Consider the following 17,591-nt stretch of genomic DNA (forward strand, 5'->3'; position numbering starts at 1 on the left):
CCCGAGTAAGCTTGGTGGGAAAGAAAAGGTTGATTTTTCTGGCTTTCACAATGAGATCTTGTTTAACATAGTGGAGACGAGAAAAAAGAAGAAAAAAGATAGGACAATGCGGTGATGATCTCGAAAGTAGCAGCCACAAGCGAGTCTCTGAATCAGTGTTGCTGCAGTGGAACACGGCGCTTTGGCGGTACCCATGTAGGGTTCCATTTGGGGGGAACCCATTGGAGGAGGGGGCCAATAGCTATGAGCCTTGCCTCGGTATAACGCCAATGTCAAGCCCGGCACATTGTGTGTGGAAGCTGTGCGATGGCAACATGTTCATAGCTGTTCTTATAACATCCACAACTATTAAGCCACTTCCTGCAGATTTGGGGTGAAATAGAGCTTTCACTCCGCCTTGGGATGATAACTTACGAGGCAAGTAGTGCCTCCATTCCTGGGTGATGCAGGGGCAAGAACAATATTCTACGCCGGAATTTGTTGTCGGCAAGCCAAGTTCTATTCTCTACAACCGTCCCTCCAACCGAATGTACACGGGTGAAACTCCCATAACCCCGGGCCGACGCAATTCCCTCGCCCTTGTCCTCGTTCTGGTAGTTTTTGTTGGGCGCCCTTGAACTCTGCTTACTCGTCATCGCCACCTTCGACGTACTTGTGCCGGATGTCCTTCCATTGGCGCTGTTTTCCCCTGTCAGCATCTGTACTCGAGGAAATACAGTCTGGAATGTTCGTACCCCCCGGTTGTTGTTGTCCCAGACCTTGTTCATCACGTTGTCGTAGCCACTACACATTACACTCAGTATTCAATCCCCCCCATTCATCCTCGATTTAAGCCGCCACGTACATCTCGAAGGCGAAGGCACCGACAAAGACAGCGCCGAGCATGGTCCAGTTCCTCCGGAAGAGGGTGCTAGTGACAAGGGTTAGCTTCGGGCTCGGTCAGCGGTTGCTGATCGGAAGAGGACTTGCTTGTAGATTGCGGTGGCCTGCGAACGCGCCATTAGCTGCTAGATCTCCGAGGCTCACAATGCTGCACCATACTCCAACTTACCATTTTGAAGGTAGTCGTGATCCCAATTGAAGGTGGGTGCTGGGACTGGCGTTATACCTGGGTTGGTAACCTGAGAGCTGTTCCGGAATGTTTGCGCTGCGACAAGTAAAAACGACCACTCAGTGAAGCCAGAAAGGCCTCACGGAAGTATCCGGGCGCCTTCTTGATTGGCCCGAGCTCTCCAAGAGCCCAAGGCTTGGCGGAATTTACCAGTGGTTCGAGAACCCCGCCATGGAACCTTATCGCTTTTGAGATGCTTCATCAATCTGGGTTCGCCAGGCAGAACTGGAGATCTCGGGACACACCCGGATCATAGCGCAGATGTTCTGGGACTTAATAACGGTGTGAAGGCGGATTCCGAATTCTCCACCTTCCAACCATCCCCACGACCCGACCACCTAAACACGAAATTTGATCGGTTTGACCGGCTGACCACAGCACACGACACCCCCACCTTCAACATGGCTGCGCAACCGACTGCGTCGGGAATTGTGACCGATGAAACAAGCGGCGAGCGGCACATTCCAGAATCCAGAAGGGCTGATGGCAGCACGAGGAAAGCCATCAAAATCCGCCCCGGCTACCGACCTCCCGAGGATGTCGAGGTCTACAAGAACCGGACCGCTGAGAACTTCCGCAACCGGGGCAAAGGGCCTATTCCCGGCGCGGAAGGTTTGAAAGACGACAAGTCGGCACAGTCATCCTCTGCTACCGCCAACAAAAACGCTAAGCGGCGCGAGGCACGTAAGAAGGCCAAGGCCAACGATGAGGGGCAAGGGGAGGCAGCACCGGCAGAGGAAGCCAAGGAGGAGGTTGATCCCGAAGCTGAGAAGGAGAAGAAGGTGCGGAATTTGAAAAAGAAGCTTAGGCAAGCGAAGGAGCTTAAAGAGAAGAAGGAAACTGGCGGGGAATTGCTACCGGAGCAGATCGCCAAGGTCATCAAGATGAATGAGCTGATTCGGGAGTTGGATGCGCTGGGATTTGATGCCGAAGGCGAGCCCAAGACGGAGGGGGCGGGGGTCGAGGAGACGGAGCCCGAGAAAACCGAGGCGTCGAGCTGAATGAAGGTCAACGAACGAGGCCTGGACCGCCAGCTACCAACGCCGCCGCGGATGATATGCTGATGATTGCGGCCTCCTCTTTGCCCCCGCTCCGACGGCGAGTATGCTCGGGGACGGGGCGGTTTTTCTGAATTCATATCTACCTACGCCCTTCTCAACAACGCCCTGCTTCTACCTGGCCAGATATCGGCGTCCAGTTGAAGTCCGCCTGCTAGTGTCGGCAAACCACAACGCGCTCGCCAGTCTCAGCACGCTACGCATTTTGAGCTAGATGAGGAACCCGAAGGCAGCATTTCGATGGAATTGGACCACCATTGTTCATCTACTTGATTGGGACTCACAATGCGGGAGAACTGGCGTGGCCTAGGAACTCAACGCACTGCGCACATTACCGACCACCGCAAATCAAGCCGGTACGGTCAATGCAGTGTGCATTGGTGCTGTCAAGTGCTTTGATCGAGTCCCATATATAATTTTATCTGTGCTCCCGCCACGGCCTGAAGAGCCGGACTTCGCCACCAAAAGCTCACAAACTGGGACTTTGTTCACGGTGCGCCGGGGTATCAACGATCTATATCACATAGTACATCATAGTCCTACATATTACACAGAAGGCCCTTAGCCTCACGCCGGTGACTTGATTGTCCCGTCCGCGGACGGCTGCTCGGGTTCGAATGTCCGGGGAATTAAGCCCTCGGCCATCTTGATGGCACCCTCCATATCCCCTTTATTGAACTGGAAGAGACCCTGGATAGCGGCGGTAGAGGTGTGTCTCTTGGGCACATCCGGGTTCTGGGTGTCGCCGCCGAACAAACCCAACTCATCCAACCTATTCAAGAACCGCTCCCGGCCGGCGTGGTCCCCGTCAATATCGCCGTAGTAACGGTCCCACATCTGGGCCGCCTGGTACCGCGAGGCTTCGCCAATGCGCACCATCATGTCGACACGCCCCGGCCGAATCAGCGCAGGGTCCAGCCTGTCGATATGGTTCGTGGTGAGGAACGCAATCCGGTCCTCGCCAGCGGCCAGGCCGTCAAGGGCGTTCAGCAGCCCCGACGCCGTCACCGTCCGGCCGCTGTACCCGTCAGGGTCGCGCTGGCGGCGGTTCGCCAGCGCCGCGTCGACGTCCTCCAGCAGTAGGATGCTCTTCTCGGGCAGTTGGGTTAGCAACTGCGCCAGCAGGTCATCTGTCATGCCCATCTCGCTCAGGTTGATCATGGCCACGCTGTAGTCCAACTCGCCCGCCAGCGCCTGGATGAAAGATGTTTTGCCAGTTCCCGGCGGGCCGTATAACAAGTACCCCCGGCGATACGGCACGCCGCGGTCCGTATACCACTGCTGCGCCTTCAAAAACTCCTGCACGTCCGCCACCAGGCCCTCCTTGACCCCCTCATCCAGCACCACACTCCCCAGCGGGCGCTTCAGTCGCGGCTTACCCAGCACAGCCCACTCCATCTTACGCGCGGTGTAGACGATCGTCTTGCCCTGCTGGAAGCTCTGGGCGAGGGCGTGGGCCTGCGTAAACACATCAGCTAGCACGTGGCGATGCACCCACAGCAGCGTCAGCGTCAGCGTCTCGTGCGGCTCGCCCGTCGCCGTCGTCGCCGTGCCGGCCTTCTCCCGGTTCACCGCGATATACACCCCCGGCGCGTGCCGCACCATATGCCGCCCAAACCCGGGCTGCACGCGGAAATCCGCATGGATCCTCCCCCCCGCCCCCCCACCACCACCATCATCCACCCCGCGCGGGCTCAACGACTTAGTACTAGTCGTAACAGAAAGATTGCGCAGGCGGGTGAGGCGCTGGGCGAGGAAGCCGGTGTTGTCGCGGGGCTGGGCGAGCCAGGCCAGCACCCAGCTGTAGGAGGGGTCGCGCTTGCTGATTTCAATGTTGACGAGCAGCTGGCGGCGCAGGAGGCCCGCTCCGGAGATGAGGGCGCGGCGGCCGAACGCGGCGGCCGCGCCTAGGCCGGCGAGCCCGATGCCGCCGGCGAAGACGGGGTTGGTGAAGAGGGTGTCGAGGCCGAGGAAGGATGGGGCCGAGGAGGAAGGGGATGGTGGTGGTGGGGGTGGGGAGCCGGGTGTGGTTGTGGCTGCGGTTGATGTTGCGGGTGTCGTCGGTGCTGGTGGGGCGAAGAATGGGTGGAGGGATTGGGGGACTGTTGTCGGGTTTGTGGGGGTTGTTGGTGACATTTTTGCTGTTAATGGTCACTACATGACGTAGCGCCGTTTTGTGTGGAAGTTACGGGTTCCCGCCGTTGATGTTGGATGGCGGATGGATGGCGGGGAGCTTTCTTCTGAATTGATGATCGCCGCCGAAGACCTGAAATTTTAGTGGGTCCCGGGGCGGGAATTCGGGAAGCCAAACACCGACTCCCCGCCATGTGGACTGTGGACAAAGAACGTCAGTTACAGGGTGGCCGGCCGCTTGTAACACGAGTCTGGTCATGCTTAGGTAGAACCAAAATTGGCCAACAAAAAGGTAGGTGGTTTGTAGTATACAAATATACATAGGCCGGACCTGTCCCGGGTACGGGCCCGGACCCGGAACATTCGAGACCACGGCTCGCTCCATCTCCAAACCCCTGAACACCAGCCAAATCCCCTTAACCCAATCTTCTCTTCTTCTTGCTCCGAGTACCACCGAACTTCAACCTCGTTGAATCTGACACTCGTGTGATCTTGGGCCGCAGCAATTTGCCCTCATTCCCCATCAGCACCTTAACAACCGCTTCTCTGCCAGGCCCGAACCCTCTCAAGACCACCTCCATCTTGTTAATCTTGTTGGCATAGCCCTTCTGATGCATCTTGTCGATCACGTAGGCGCCCAGCTGGTATGCCGAATCGTAGTGCTTGCGGTTAGACTTCTTGAACCCCAAGTTCCCGCATGACAAGGAAAGCAGGGCGTCCCGGTTCGGCTTGGTAAGCGTGATGTGCGTGTTGTGCTTGTGGCTGTAAATGTGGAAGTGGTAGGGTTCCGTGCTCTCATCTTCTGGCGCAGCTAAGTTTTCGGAGAGCGAGTCCCCGTCTTCGATCTGGCTCCCGCTGCCACGCTTCATATGCTGGAGGATGCGATTCATTGAACCACTCCCCGGCCCCTCAGCCTGTTGAAATACCGTCTGCTTGGGAGTTTGCGAGAAGATGCTGCTGGCAACGTGTGACTGGGAGAAGAGTCGGGTCCATTGCGGGACTGTCGTCGTCGGGCAAACGGTCTGGGAGAGCGGCCGGGCCAGCCCCGGCGCCAGAAGACGGTTTATCGTGAGTCGGTTCATCGCCACCGGGCAATGGTCATCCGGGTGACCTCAATGCCGGGGGATGAGGGTGGTGTTCAAGATTTGGATCGAAGAGACTGGACTGCGGGCGCAAAAGTCAAGATTGAGCCGCTGTAGCGCGGTTCAATGTTCAATGGAGCCCGCTGGAAATTTTGGGGTCGGAACTTCCCGCCGCTCGCTGTGCTGTGGAGGGACGAGACTGGGCATGGCGGGGATCCACCACGCCGGGAATTTGCCGGCTCTTGGCAGTGGTTCTGGGCAAAAGAATTCTAGAGATTCGCCTTTGCCATTGAGCAAAATCCCTATCAACCAAGCGAGGTTGCGCGCTGCCCCTCCCATCCTCCGTCCTCTATCCTCTGCCTCGCCTACCACTCCTATTGAGGGCGATTCGGCTTGTTCATAATTATGAATTCAGCGCGGCAAATCCCCAGGCTCGCCCCGGGCGCCCCTCGGAGGGCACCCGGCCTACGAAGCCCCCGCTGCACGCCGCCCTCCCAGTACCGTTCTCTCTCGTCTCGGGTAGCACAACCCACTATCTCTGAGAGTGCAGCATGCTCTACATCCACGCTTCTCCAGCGACAACCGCTCCTGCGCTCGACACTCCCTGCCAACGCCCTCAGGCTCAACAGCATATCGCTAAGCCACGCACGCTCGTTCCACGTCTCGGGTCGGACACAGCAAAAGGAAGCCGCAGCGAAGGAAGCTGCAGCGAAGGAAGCCGCAGAGAAGGACACCAAGACTCCACCAGAAACAAAAGAAGGCGAGCCAGAAAAATCCACGGAATCTAAAGAGGAGTCCAAGGAGGAGGCGAAGGAAGAGAAGGAGGGCGATGAGAAAGCCGAAGGCAAGGAGAAGGAGAAGAAAGAGGATCTCCCTCCACCGCCACCACATGGCGACAAGACGCCATGGCAGGTGTTTCTAGAGACTATGGACACCGAGCTCAAGCAGTCCAAAGAATGGAACGAGTCGACCAAAGCCCTCGCATCCTCTGCGAACGAGTTTGTCGAGAGTGAGCGGGTTCGGAAGGCACGTCAAGCCTATGAAGCTACCTCGGGCGCTGTCTCATCCACAGCTGCGAAAGCGGTCAAGTCCACAGCCGGCGTCATCGGGAAGGGTGCCACCTGGACATGGGACACTCCCGTGATGAAGGGCGTGCGGAAGGGCGCAAACAAGACGGGCGAGGCGCTTGACAAGGCGACCAAGCCGATCCGGGAAACCGAAGCCTACAGGAATGTCAAGGATGTCATTGACGACGGGAGCAGCTCCAGGTACGGCGGGTGGGTCGACAAAGAGGAGCGCAAGCGCCGGAGGGAGTTGCGGGAACAAATGGACAAGAAGAACGGGGTGGACAACACAATCCACGAAGAGGATCCCAAGTAAGACAACCAACCGAACATATTCTCGCAATACGTCTGCTAACCTCTGTAGCGCCGGAACTAACGTCACGCTTCACAAGGATGCCGCGTGGAAGGAGGCATGGAGGGACTTCAGAGATCAAAACAAGTTCGTTCAGGGCGTCTTCGGCATGAAGTCGGTGTACCAAGAGTCGGAAAACCCGTTGATTTCGACGGCTCGGAGTATTACCGACAAGGTTGCGGGCTTTTTTGCAGAGAACGAGACGGCCATGGTGATCAAGAGGCTGCGCGCCATGGACCCCGCGTTCAAGCTGGAGCCGTTCCTGCAAGAACTTCGCGAGTACATTCTCCCCGAGGTCTTGGACGCCTACGTCAAGGGTGACGTGGAGACACTGAAGCTGTGGCTGTCAGAGGCCCAGTATTCCGTCTACGAGGCCCTGACCAAGCAGTATCTGCAGGCTGGCCTCAAGTCGGACGGCAAAATCCTCGACATCCGAGGGGTGGACATCCTCCGCGCACGCATGCTCGACCCTGGCGAGATCCCGGTATTCATCGTCACCTGCCGGACCCAGGAGGTCCACGTCTACCGCAACGCCAAGTCAAACGAGCTCGCGGCGGGCATGGAGGACAAGGTCCAGTTGGTTACCTACGCCATCGGCATCACACGCATTGCCGAGGATGTCAACAACCCCGAGACCAGGGGTTGGCGGTTGATTGAGATGCAAAAGAGCGGCCGCGACTACATTTAAACGGCCTGTATTTTTATGAAACCGATGCGTGCGCGGCTCCCCAGGAGGGGGACGAACGTCCGAGCACCTTGCCCAAGGTGCTGGTCACTTCTCATTCATTGTGTTCTATTGTCACAAAAACTGTATCATACGGCATCTGGGATTCTGCCGCCTGAGATTGCGGGAGTTTTGGGGGCTATGGTGGTATAGAGCGAGGAGGAGCAGGCGGAAGGCGTCTTGATGCATTTCTACGATCACACCACTCCACGAGGGCCCATTGGAGACGGCCATGGCATGAAAAGTATACTATGTACAATATTGAGGGGGGCGTGGATGCGATGGGAGGGGCGCGTCCTCGACGACCAAACGATGCATCTGAGACGATACATAATAATACCTACAATCTGGGTACGCAATCTGATATCATGGCAAACTGTGGCCCTTTTCAAGGCAGTTCAACCCGGGGCTTCTCTAACCCTGCTTTTCTGTCTTTCTTCTCTTTACCTTTTGTTCGTCCCCCTCACCAACCTCTCCAACCTCCTCCCCAACATTCTCACCACCCGCTTCGCCATTATCTTTGCCCTTGTCTTCGCCCTTCTCAACACCTTCCTTTTCACCCTCTTTCCCGCCCTCGTCTTCCCCCTTCCCATCACTCTTCTCCTCACCCTCCTCTTTACCCTCCCCCTCACCACCCTTACCCTCCACCTCCTTCCTCAACTCATCCCTCACCGCCACCAACGCCTTCCCCAACAAATTCAACCCCCACCTCCCCCTCACGCTCCCCGCCCTCGCCGCCCCAAACCCAATCCCCCACACCCGATCCATCGGACTCGTCTCCACAATCTCCCGCTCCCCCGTCCTCAGCAACAGCTCCCTGATGGTAGTACTCACCGCCCCCTCCGCCTCCGCTTCTTCCCGCCCGGGCAGCGGCGCCACCCGCCACATGCCGTCGGCCGGGTTCGCGGGCCGCGTGAACTTGAGGCGGTTGCCGCGCCGCACGATGGCTTCGCGGTGCGCGTTCCACGTCTGGTCCGTGAAGTTGGCTACTTGTCGGCCGAGGGCTTTCACTTGCCGTGGGTGTTCGGCCTGCAGGATTTGGGATGCCATGGCGGGGTCGGAGAAGAGGAGTGCTTTTTGGTACATCATGTAGCTGGGTCGGGGGGGTTAGTTGCTGGGGTTGGTTATTATTAAAGGGGTTACTGCTGCTGGACTCACTGCTCAGCGGTTGGGTAGACGATGGTGGGGTCGGTGTCGTCGGTGAAGGCGCAGGCGTACCATTGTGAGAGGTAGCCTGTCTGGGGGTCGGTTTCGCGCCAGAAGTAGACTGGTGATGTGTCGTCTGAGGTCGTGGGCTGAGGCTGAGCAGACGGGACCGGAGCCTCGATGGCCCCGGCCCGCTTGGTCACCTTATGAGCCGGCTTGGATCGTTTAGAGGGCATGGCGATGGAGTTGGAGGCTTGGGCTTGAGAAAGAGTGAATGAGATGAAAAACCGTCAATTTGGTTCAAATATTTAATGTCTTGTAGTAAACAACCAGTGTTGCTTCAGGGGCTTGGTTCTTGAGGCTGTGGCACTGTGGCCTGCCTTAGTGCCATTTCCGTTGCCGGTGACTCAGTCGGAGCAATCATGACCCCATATGTTTCGAATGTATTTTACAAACTGCTCGGGCTGCCATGTTCATATTATATCAAAGAAAAATGCGCAAAAAACTAACGACAAGCAGCTACGAATACTCAGCTTGAGAACAGGCAGCAATATGGTTACCCTAACCCTAGATTATCACCAATGCCACAAAGGAATGGGCGGATCTTCAATTGAGAGGTGACTTTCTTGTGTTCCTGTACCTTGATTATCATCACCCTTCCATCTCACCACAATCTCAGGAGTATTTTATACCGATATCCCTGCTCTCGTGGATTTAGAGTTTGGGAGCGAGGCAACCAGGCGTTTCAAAGTGACCCTCACCGAAGGCAACCTGATCAGCCTGACCTGCAATGTATGCGTGAACCAGCAGGGCAGTGCCCCGGCCCTTACCTTACTTATTTATCCTTGGGATGACCGGCATGGCGGCTGCAGGCACTCTCGGATCACCATTGGCGCAAAGAAGCGCCCTCGGGGCTTCCCCCGTACCTCCACTTCTCGTAGTACTTCTCCCTTGTATCATGTGCATACTAGGTAAGGATGACACGGTGCAGTGTGCTGTGGTAAGTGGCGAGGCCATCTTGGTTGCTGTGTACACAGTATGTAAGCGTCTCAATGGCATTGAAGCGAGCCGGGCCCGAAGTCCGGAGGAAACCGGGGCCGACGTGCGTGCCGACCAAAGACCCCGACCTTGTCTCGGTCGACTTGGGGTGCCACGACAACGCCGCTGTCGGAAGAGGTAATTAGACCACCCACGGACATCTATACTATTGTATGTGTATGCAAGTAGTCATGCAACCTGCCACTGCTATGCAGGCAACCAAGGATGTGTTCGCCCATGCAGGGATGCAGCCAGGGGCACCGCATATATCAACGGCAAGAGGGTCGCCCTCCAGTCCAGTCCATTCTCCGATTAGTTAGGAGTTATTCGGCAAATGCCTGCGACTGGGCTCGGAGTTCATCCCTCTCTCCATCATCGTCCTCGTTCGAACCAACACACACTTGAAACACAGCTCTCCGTTGCAGCTGTGAGAAGAAACCCCATTCAGCCCTTCGGGCTTCGCTTCAATGATTTGCGCCTCGCATCTACGTCCGTTGCCGTCATCGTTAGCTCCCACATCGCGTTCCACGAGCATCCAATACCGTGATGCCAGCGATATATTGGCGACGATTTACTCGGGAGCGGTTTCCAATGCAGTAAAGCACATGCCCGCCGTCGTGGAATCACCCACTCTGATTGACAAGCCTCGAGGAATCCATTCCAACTTAGTCCCACACAACCCCTTGCTGCTCGGAGTCCGGAGAGAACAAGCCAGCAGGCGCATGGATCACCTTCCCTTCACCGCTCTCGATTAATTCCCCGATTTGGTTGCGATATGCAGTTTCGCTCCTCTCGTCGCCCTGTGTGAGATTCAACCCACATGGAGAGCAGGGGCTTGCAACCCAGAGGTTTGCTCTGATCTTGGCACTTGCCAGCGGCGAGGCGCATACAGACTTACCTTGCCGCGAATTCCAGGTTCCACTAGCCTTTCGGCGTCTAGCGCGTGTCTGTCGGACATTGCCTACATACAGACGCTTCACCGTCTCTTTCTGCGCGCTTGAATTGATCACGAGGGTGACAGATTCTTCCCGCCGCCGTCCCATGTCGAAGAGTGTGTTTTCGTATTGTAATCGTGCTGTAATCGAGGGCATCGTTTGCACGCCAATACAAGCATAGCTGCCGTCTGATGTTAACCGCGGCGCCGGGCCACGATAATTGAGTGACCCAGGGTTTTGGGTCCAACAAGACAAGTGTGGTGGCAGTGAATTCTGTGCCGCTAAGCATCAGTCAATCCTCTTGCGCGTCATTCCAGGCATCCGAAAAACGGGTTATCGAACCAACAACCACCTGAGCTCTTTGCCCTTCCGCCTTCTCCGTACCATCTCCTTTCGCCGAGAGCTCACCCGACAGTGACCTGTGCGCACTCTCACTCTACCGCTCACACGTCTCTCCGACCTTTAGCTTCAAAAAGAGGACGTCACAAAAGGTAATCACCACCACCCTCACACGACATTGTGCCTGCTGACCTTTCGCGTAGCAAGTGCCGGTTCGTTGATTGCATGAGACGGGTCACAAGCTCGCCGGCCTTCCTGTAGTTTGTAAGAGCCCAGCTCCTCCACGACAGGCAAAACTCTTCGTGGAACAGGCGCGCGGGCTATTGTTGAACAGCCAAGCTTCAGAGCAACAAGCGACTCGCTGCAACCTCACATCCGGCCGGTTGGGGGTGACTAGAACGAGAGGTTGAGGATTTTCGAAGCGGAAAGGGGGGGCCAGGTTCATAAATACCTACCTAGCATCAACTCCAACGCTCTGTGCGGAAAACCGACTCGAGCTGTTCCTGAAAAGCCCTGCAGGAGGGACGGTGGCGGAAAACCTGCAAAAGTTTGCTGTTGCCTGTCGCGGTTCGAGTCACATAACATTGCTGTCGCCACTCTCCAGACGAGAGGTCCTTCCCTGGCATTGACTCCGATTTCGCTCAGAGCGACCATTAAGGAAGGAACGAGAAGTGGTTGGTAAGACCACCTGGCACCGTTGAAGGCGGTTCACGTGGAAAGACTGGGTGCTTGTCTCACTCGGAAGGCTCAACCGTTCCAAGCACTGGGACCCTTGGGTTACCTTCCTGGCGTACCAAACCGGTGATCCCAAGCTGGAAGTTTTCCGTCGGATTACCTTATCCACGCGTGTTGTACGCGTGTTGCACGCCGACCTGAATTCTTGGATTCTGGGAAGCGACAAAAGAGTACATCGTCCCGCTGCAAAACGACCTGGGAGCTATCGGTTTTCGGGCAATTCTGAACCAGGATCTGGCACATCCACCATCTCGGTACCCTCCAGGATTGTCCGTGGGATTCATCCCTCCCGCATCGACATTGCGCCGGTCTCTCCACCATGGCTGATCTATATGGCACCCACACGGCCGACGAGCCCGCTGGCCGGCTGCCGCTGCGCCAAGTCCTAGCAAGTCTTCATTACGCCTATCCAACCACCGTCTTCATCTACTACATGGTCACCTCCACCGTGGCCATCTGCACCCTGCAAACTAGGTCTTCAGAAGACGCCCACCCTCGCCGCCGTCCGATCACATGGCTGCTCGTGTCGGTTATCCTCACCTACTTTGCCCAACTGCTCGCCTTGTGTATTCAAGGCGCTGTCCAGCATGTATTCCCATTCGCCGAGCAGGATACCATCATCGGTCTTATGTCATGCGCCCTGGCATTCGGGGTTGTCTTTGCGGGCCTCTCAGAGGCAGCCAATCCGGTCTGGTACCCGTACATTGGGTCCTTTGGGATAGCATTCATTTTCGAGCCGATCATGGGGGTCTTGTCTTTGATGGCTCGGCCTGCGGGGCCTCCCAAGTTTATCGATGTGTTCGACCTCTCGGCCCTCGCTGTCAGATATCTTGCAGTCATCCTCGCCGTGGTATTTTACTTGGAAGGGAACCGTCACGCCCGGGAGGAAAAGGGCACCGACTCGGAACGCCAAAGCTTGCTCAAGACGAACGGCCATGCGAGCCATGATTCGGACTCGGATGATCAGTCGAATGGGGCTCAGCAGAACGGGTACGGGGCGACGTCAGATGGCTCGACCGACAGCAACCAGTCATCATCTGACACCGACGACGACGAAAACCCTTACGAGAGACGCCAGCGGCAAGCGAGCGAGCAGATGGAGAAGAGGCTCAAGGAAAAGGGGAACTGGGTCACATATGCCAAGAGTTTCCGGGTTCGTCATTCGCTTGTTATCCCTGATCCCAGCATCCCGTCACTGACAGGCAGTTGTTTAGGTCTTCTTCCCCTACGTCTGGCCTGTGAACCACCGTTCGCTTCAGATCCGGGTCGTGCTTGTAGCAATATGCCTGCTTGCCATGAACTTTATCAACGTCTTGATCCCGCGCCAGCTGGGTATCATCATGGACAGCCTTTCTGGCTCGAACGGCAAGAACCCCTGGAACGAGGTCCTCTTTTTCGCCGGCCTCAAGCTCGTGGCTTCGGAAGCCGGTCTGTCACTGTTGCGCCAGTGGCTCTGGATCCCTGTTGAGTATTACTCGTTCGGTGCTATTAGCACGGCGGCGTATTCTCACGTCCTCAACCTGTCCTCTGACTTTCACGATTCCAAGAGTTCCTCGGACATCATGATGGCTATACAGTCCGGCCAGAGCATCTCCAACATTCTCGAGTCCATCTGTTTCCGGGCCGTGCCGATGCTTATCGACATGACGGTTGCTTTCGTGTACCTCTCGGCAACCTTCGGTCCGTACGAAGGCTTCATCACCATCGCCACAGCCGCTATCTTCATCTACATCGCCACTCGCATGATTGCCGCGCTCAAGGGCGCACGCAGGAATGAAGTGGGCGCTTGGTACAAGGAACACTATGTCCGACAAGCTGGAATTCAGGGATGGTCGACGGTTGCCAGTTTCAACCAAATTGGGCACGAGGAAGACCGCTACTCGGTAGCCGTCGAGGACCGCGTGACCAAGACCCAGAAAGTCTACTTCGGCTACGTTCTCGCTTATGCATTCCAGTTCCTGGTGCTCCTCTCAGGTCTGCTCGCCGGAGCGTTCTTGGCCGTGTACCAGGTCACTCACGGCCAGGCCACCCCAGGTGACTTCATTATGCTTCTGACATATTGGGCTCAACTGGTCTCCCCTCTCACCTTTTTTGCCGGCCTCGGCAAAAGCATCTCGAGGGATCTCCTTCATGCGGAGCAGCTTCTGGAGATCATGCAGACCAAGCCAAGTGTGCTCAGCGAGGAGGGGGCACCGCCACTGCAATTCACCGGCGGCGAAGTTCGCTTTGGCGGTGTCTGCTTTTCTTACGACAAGAAAAAGGAGATTCTGAAGGATATCAACTTCACCGCAACGCCGGGCATGACAGTGGCTTTTGTTGGTGCAACGGGGGCTGGCAAGTCGACCATCCTGAAGCTCCTCGACCGGTTCTACGATGTTACAAAGGGATCAATCGCAATTGACGGACAGGATATCCGAAACGTTGATCTATACAGGTAGGCTAGGACTCTCTGTTGATGGTTTATCGGGTTACGCTGACGCTCTTCAGTCTCCGCGCTCAGATCGGAGTGGTGCCCCAGGCCCCTATCCTCTTCGACGACACCATCATGAACAACGTGCGGTACGCCAAGCTCACAGCGACCGACGAGGAGGTCTACGAAGCATGCAAGGCTGCTAGTATTCACGACCAGATTTTGACATTTAGTGATGGTAGGTTCCTAGGCCCGCAAGTAGAACAGTAGAGCCAAGCTAACCGAGACAGGCTACCAAACCAAGGTCGGGGAGCGGGGCGTCAAGCTCTCTGGCGGTGAGCTGCAGCGAGTGGCCATTGCTAGAGCTATCCTGAAGAGGCCATCCATCGTTCTCCTCGATGAGGCGACGAGTGCGGTCGACACAGAGACTGAACAGAAGATTCAGGACGCTCTACGCACACTCTGCGAAGGCCGTACGACTTTTATCGTGGCGTAAGTTAAACTCCAGTGAGAGCTTAAGGGCATGAACTGACGGACATAGACACCGCCTGTCCACCATCATGAACGCCGACCGCATCATCGTTGTCACAGGAGGAGAAATTGTTGAGCAGGGTAGCCATGAAGACCTCATCCGGGCAGACGGCAAGTACGCAGAGCTGTGGTCGAAACAGATCTTCGTCAAGCCCAAGGACAAGGAGCCACGCGAGGATAAGCCTGTCACAAAGGGGCGGAAAGCCCCGAATATCGTTAACGACCTGACCGCCGAGGTTACCAGCTCAGAACTTGCTAAAGTCAAATCAACCCCAACCACGAATGACCAAGCCGAGAGTTCCGACAGCTCTTCGGACACCGCGACAGAAACGAACGACCCAACGGCCCCCGGACACGAGAAAGAGGTATGAGCGAGAGAAACCCGTCGAAGCATGCATGTATCATTATCGCCACCATATACATACATACATCCTTTGGCCGTTTCTCCCCGCGCTGCCGCCTCTTCTAACCCCCACAGACCTCTCAGCTGAACCCAAGCGCGGCAACCTTTACACCTCGATCTGCCGCTGGGGCCGGGGCCGGTTTTGCCGCGCCCTGTTTTGCCGCGCCCTCGGTGGCTGTTCCGACCCCAACCCGGCAACCCCATCGGTCTTTGGACGGCTTCTTTAGCAACCCACCCGCAAGTCCGCAGCCTGTTCCTGCTGCTCCACCGCCTACGCCGCATCAAATCCACTACTTCGCTGCCGCGCCGATGTTGATGATGCCTATGTCGGCTGCGTATGCCCATGTGTTCCAAGCGCACACGGGAATGCTCTCGCAACCTGTGTTGCCGCCTCCAATCACGGCGGTGGCGAGGAGGAGGTTTGAAACAGTCGAGGCTAGCGTTTGCGAAGAAGATGACGTCCCGGAGCCGTCAAGGGAGAGACGGGTCAGGGTTAAGGAGCCGGCTCGGTCGGACTCTGGTTCTACTTCTTGCAGTTCGCGTACGGGCGAAAACGAAGGTCCGAGGTACCCGCGATACTCGAGGAGGGTGCAGTCAAAGAGCGAACCAGTGGCCGGAACGACGGAAATGGGTTTGGGGCTTGCTTAGGTGGAACACTCTGCTTCGCGGGGCTCAGTGGAGGGGCCCATGGGGGTGTGAGGTGGGATAGCTATGTCAAGTTTTTCGGCCTTGTTTTGTTCTGTTGCATTTCTCGGTGGAAGCATGCTTATGATACCTTATGTTATGTTCATGGATACCTACGGAGGGAGTTGGAATGGCGTGTTATCAGGTTATCTGTTTGTTACCAGTTGTTATGAGGTGGCCTGTTTGTCAACGTTGGGTTCAAGCCAGTTATGATCATGATAGAGGGTCGAAAAGTATGTTAGATAGGGCCCGGCCAAGATAAAAACGGACTGGAAAATAGATTAGAGTGGGCTGGGTTGGGCGGGGAAAGATTGTTCTTGGAGTCCTGTTGGCGTGGTAGGCAAAATAGTCTGATTCTAGTTAGGATTGCGGTACCTGAGTTCTCAGTATGAGTGCGCAGGGTCCCGGCGGCTTCCGCTCGATGAATTCAACCCACGAGTAGACCAAGAAACAAGTATCAAAATGTTAAGTGCTGGCAATATGTTTTCTGTTTAAGCATTAAAACTATCGTGAGCAAATCAGATCTTACTAACTCTAGATTAAGTCATGCATGTCGTAACCCTTCCAGTAAACCACCAAATCCATCACAAATGAAATGCCATGTCGTGGGTCAGATCGGTCATATCACTATCCATCCATATCCATCCTTCTGTCGCCGCCATTACGGCGGTTGGGTATCAAAAATCAACAAGCTTGTTAATCAGTCAGGGTTATTCAAGAAATGCGAAGAAGAGCAGCCGGCGGAGCGACAACACTTCTCCTACCGGTCATCTCCGCCCCCTTCTTGCCCCTTGGGTTCAATCGGCTTTGCGCCGAGGTTCATTTTCTGTAGGACATCGACGGCGAGCCTGTTTTCGGAGCGCAGCTTATCTTCTTCTTTTCGTTGTTGTTGTCGTTGTTGTTCTTGCGTCTTTTCTTCCTGTTGCACCTCGTCCTCTCCCTCCCCTTTCGACGCAGCTCCTCCTCCTCCCTCCAGCCGCTTCTCAGCGTCCACCACCACGCGCGGCCCCGGCTCAGGCTCCGGCCCAGGCTCCGGCACAACCAACCCTCCCTCCGCCCCCCCCTTCCCACCACCCCCCTTCCCCTTCCCCTTCCCCCGCCCCCTCACCCTTCCCAACACCTCCCCCGCCTTCCCCCTCACCTTCGCGTACGCCTCCAGCCCCACCAGCACCGCATAGCTCTTGCTCACCGACACGCGACTCATATCCGCGCCCGCCTCGCGCAGGGCGCGCACAAAGGCGCGGAAGTTGCTCGCGGGCGGGCGGTAGTGGCCGCTGAGCGGGGACAGGGAGGTGAGGCGGCCGTCGCGCACGCGCACGAGGCCGGCGGCGGAGATGCGGCTGCCCTGCAGGAAGGACGAGTGCTGGAAGGCGCCGCTGTTTTTGATGCCGACGTAGAGGCGGAAGGAGGTGTCGGCGACGAAGATCCAGGTGTTTTTGCGCACGGTTTTGCGGAGCAGTTTGTTGAAGATGGTCGCGCCCGAGAGGTGGTGGGAGATGCGTTGTTTGGTGGGGGCGGTGGGGGGGAGGGAGGAGGCGTAGCGTGCTGCGTTGGCGGAGGTTATGGAGGAGGAGGAAGAGGAGAAGGAGGTGGTGGTGGTGGTGGTTGTGGTGGTGGGGGAGGGCGATGAGTCGGTGGTTGTGTCGCCGAGGAGGGTGGTCTGGTTTTCTCCTAGGGGGGTGTAGGCGGGGGTTGGGTCGTCGCTGGGGACGATGCCGTGGATGGAGTCCTTCCATTTCTCGGTGGTGTCGATGCGCGCGCCGTTCTTGGCCCAGCAGAGACGGCCCTCGGAGTCGACATTGACGAGATAGTACTGACGTTCTTCTCGTGAGAGATAGCGCACCTG

General features: G+C 56.7%; 7 protein-coding genes across 7 annotated transcripts; 3 read left to right on the top strand and 4 right to left on the bottom strand.

Moving 5' to 3' along the window:
- Positions 1 to 322: 322 nt before the first annotated feature.
- F5144DRAFT_558545 (cytochrome b-c1 complex subunit 9) lies at positions 323 to 1,296 on the bottom strand. The gene is made up of 5 exons (XM_066788087.1): positions 1,052 to 1,296; positions 970 to 986; positions 845 to 910; positions 735 to 783; positions 323 to 678 (listed from the first exon to the last, which is right to left on the bottom strand). The coding sequence occupies exons 1-5, from the start codon at positions 1,052 to 1,054 to the stop codon at positions 625 to 627; spliced, it is 189 nt and encodes a 62-aa protein (XP_066649429.1). The 5' UTR covers positions 1,055 to 1,296; the 3' UTR covers positions 323 to 624.
- Positions 1,268 to 2,424, top strand: F5144DRAFT_75587 (uncharacterized protein). Its single transcript, XM_066793402.1, has one exon. It carries the CDS (start codon positions 1,513 to 1,515, stop codon positions 2,110 to 2,112), a length of 600 nt encoding a protein of 199 aa, XP_066649430.1. The 5' UTR covers positions 1,268 to 1,512; the 3' UTR covers positions 2,113 to 2,424.
- Positions 2,425 to 4,511, bottom strand: F5144DRAFT_75586 (putative mitochondrial chaperone protein). Its single transcript, XM_066793401.1, has one exon. The coding sequence runs from the start codon at positions 4,303 to 4,305 to the stop codon at positions 2,737 to 2,739; it is 1,569 nt and encodes a 522-aa protein (XP_066649431.1). The 5' UTR covers positions 4,306 to 4,511; the 3' UTR covers positions 2,425 to 2,736.
- On the bottom strand, positions 4,512 to 5,553 carry F5144DRAFT_75585 (mitochondrial 37S ribosomal protein uS11m). The gene has a single exon (XM_066793400.1). It carries the CDS (start codon positions 5,382 to 5,384, stop codon positions 4,719 to 4,721), a length of 666 nt encoding a protein of 221 aa, XP_066649432.1. The 5' UTR covers positions 5,385 to 5,553; the 3' UTR covers positions 4,512 to 4,718.
- Positions 5,554 to 5,789: 236 nt separating this feature from the next.
- On the top strand, positions 5,790 to 7,488 carry F5144DRAFT_480004 (uncharacterized protein; the record flags this gene model as incomplete). Its single annotated transcript, XM_066785205.1, has 2 exons — positions 5,790 to 6,760; positions 6,813 to 7,488. The coding sequence occupies 2 exons, from the start codon at positions 5,790 to 5,792 to the stop codon at positions 7,486 to 7,488; spliced, it is 1,647 nt and encodes a 548-aa protein (XP_066649433.1).
- A 450-nt stretch (positions 7,489 to 7,938) lies between these two features.
- F5144DRAFT_589433 (uncharacterized protein) lies at positions 7,939 to 8,906 on the bottom strand (the record flags this gene model as incomplete). The annotated part of the gene is made up of 2 exons (XM_066790038.1): positions 7,939 to 8,617; positions 8,683 to 8,906. 2 exons carry the CDS (start codon positions 8,904 to 8,906, stop codon positions 7,939 to 7,941), a joined length of 903 nt encoding a protein of 300 aa, XP_066649434.1.
- A 2,805-nt stretch (positions 8,907 to 11,711) lies between these two features.
- Positions 11,712 to 16,192, top strand: F5144DRAFT_638766 (uncharacterized protein). Its single transcript, XM_066792698.1, has 6 exons — positions 11,712 to 12,870; positions 12,932 to 14,151; positions 14,205 to 14,365; positions 14,418 to 14,619; positions 14,669 to 15,023; positions 15,137 to 16,192. Exons 1-6 carry the CDS (start codon positions 12,037 to 12,039, stop codon positions 15,707 to 15,709), a joined length of 3,345 nt encoding a protein of 1,114 aa, XP_066649435.1. The 5' UTR covers positions 11,712 to 12,036; the 3' UTR covers positions 15,710 to 16,192.
- Positions 16,193 to 17,591: the final 1,399 nt, after the last annotated feature.

Source organism: Chaetomium tenue, assembly GCF_020726465.1.
Source record: "Chaetomium tenue strain MPI-SDFR-AT-0079 chromosome Unknown F5144scaffold_1, whole genome shotgun sequence".
NCBI lineage: Eukaryota > Fungi > Ascomycota > Sordariomycetes > Sordariales > Chaetomiaceae > Chaetomium > Chaetomium tenue.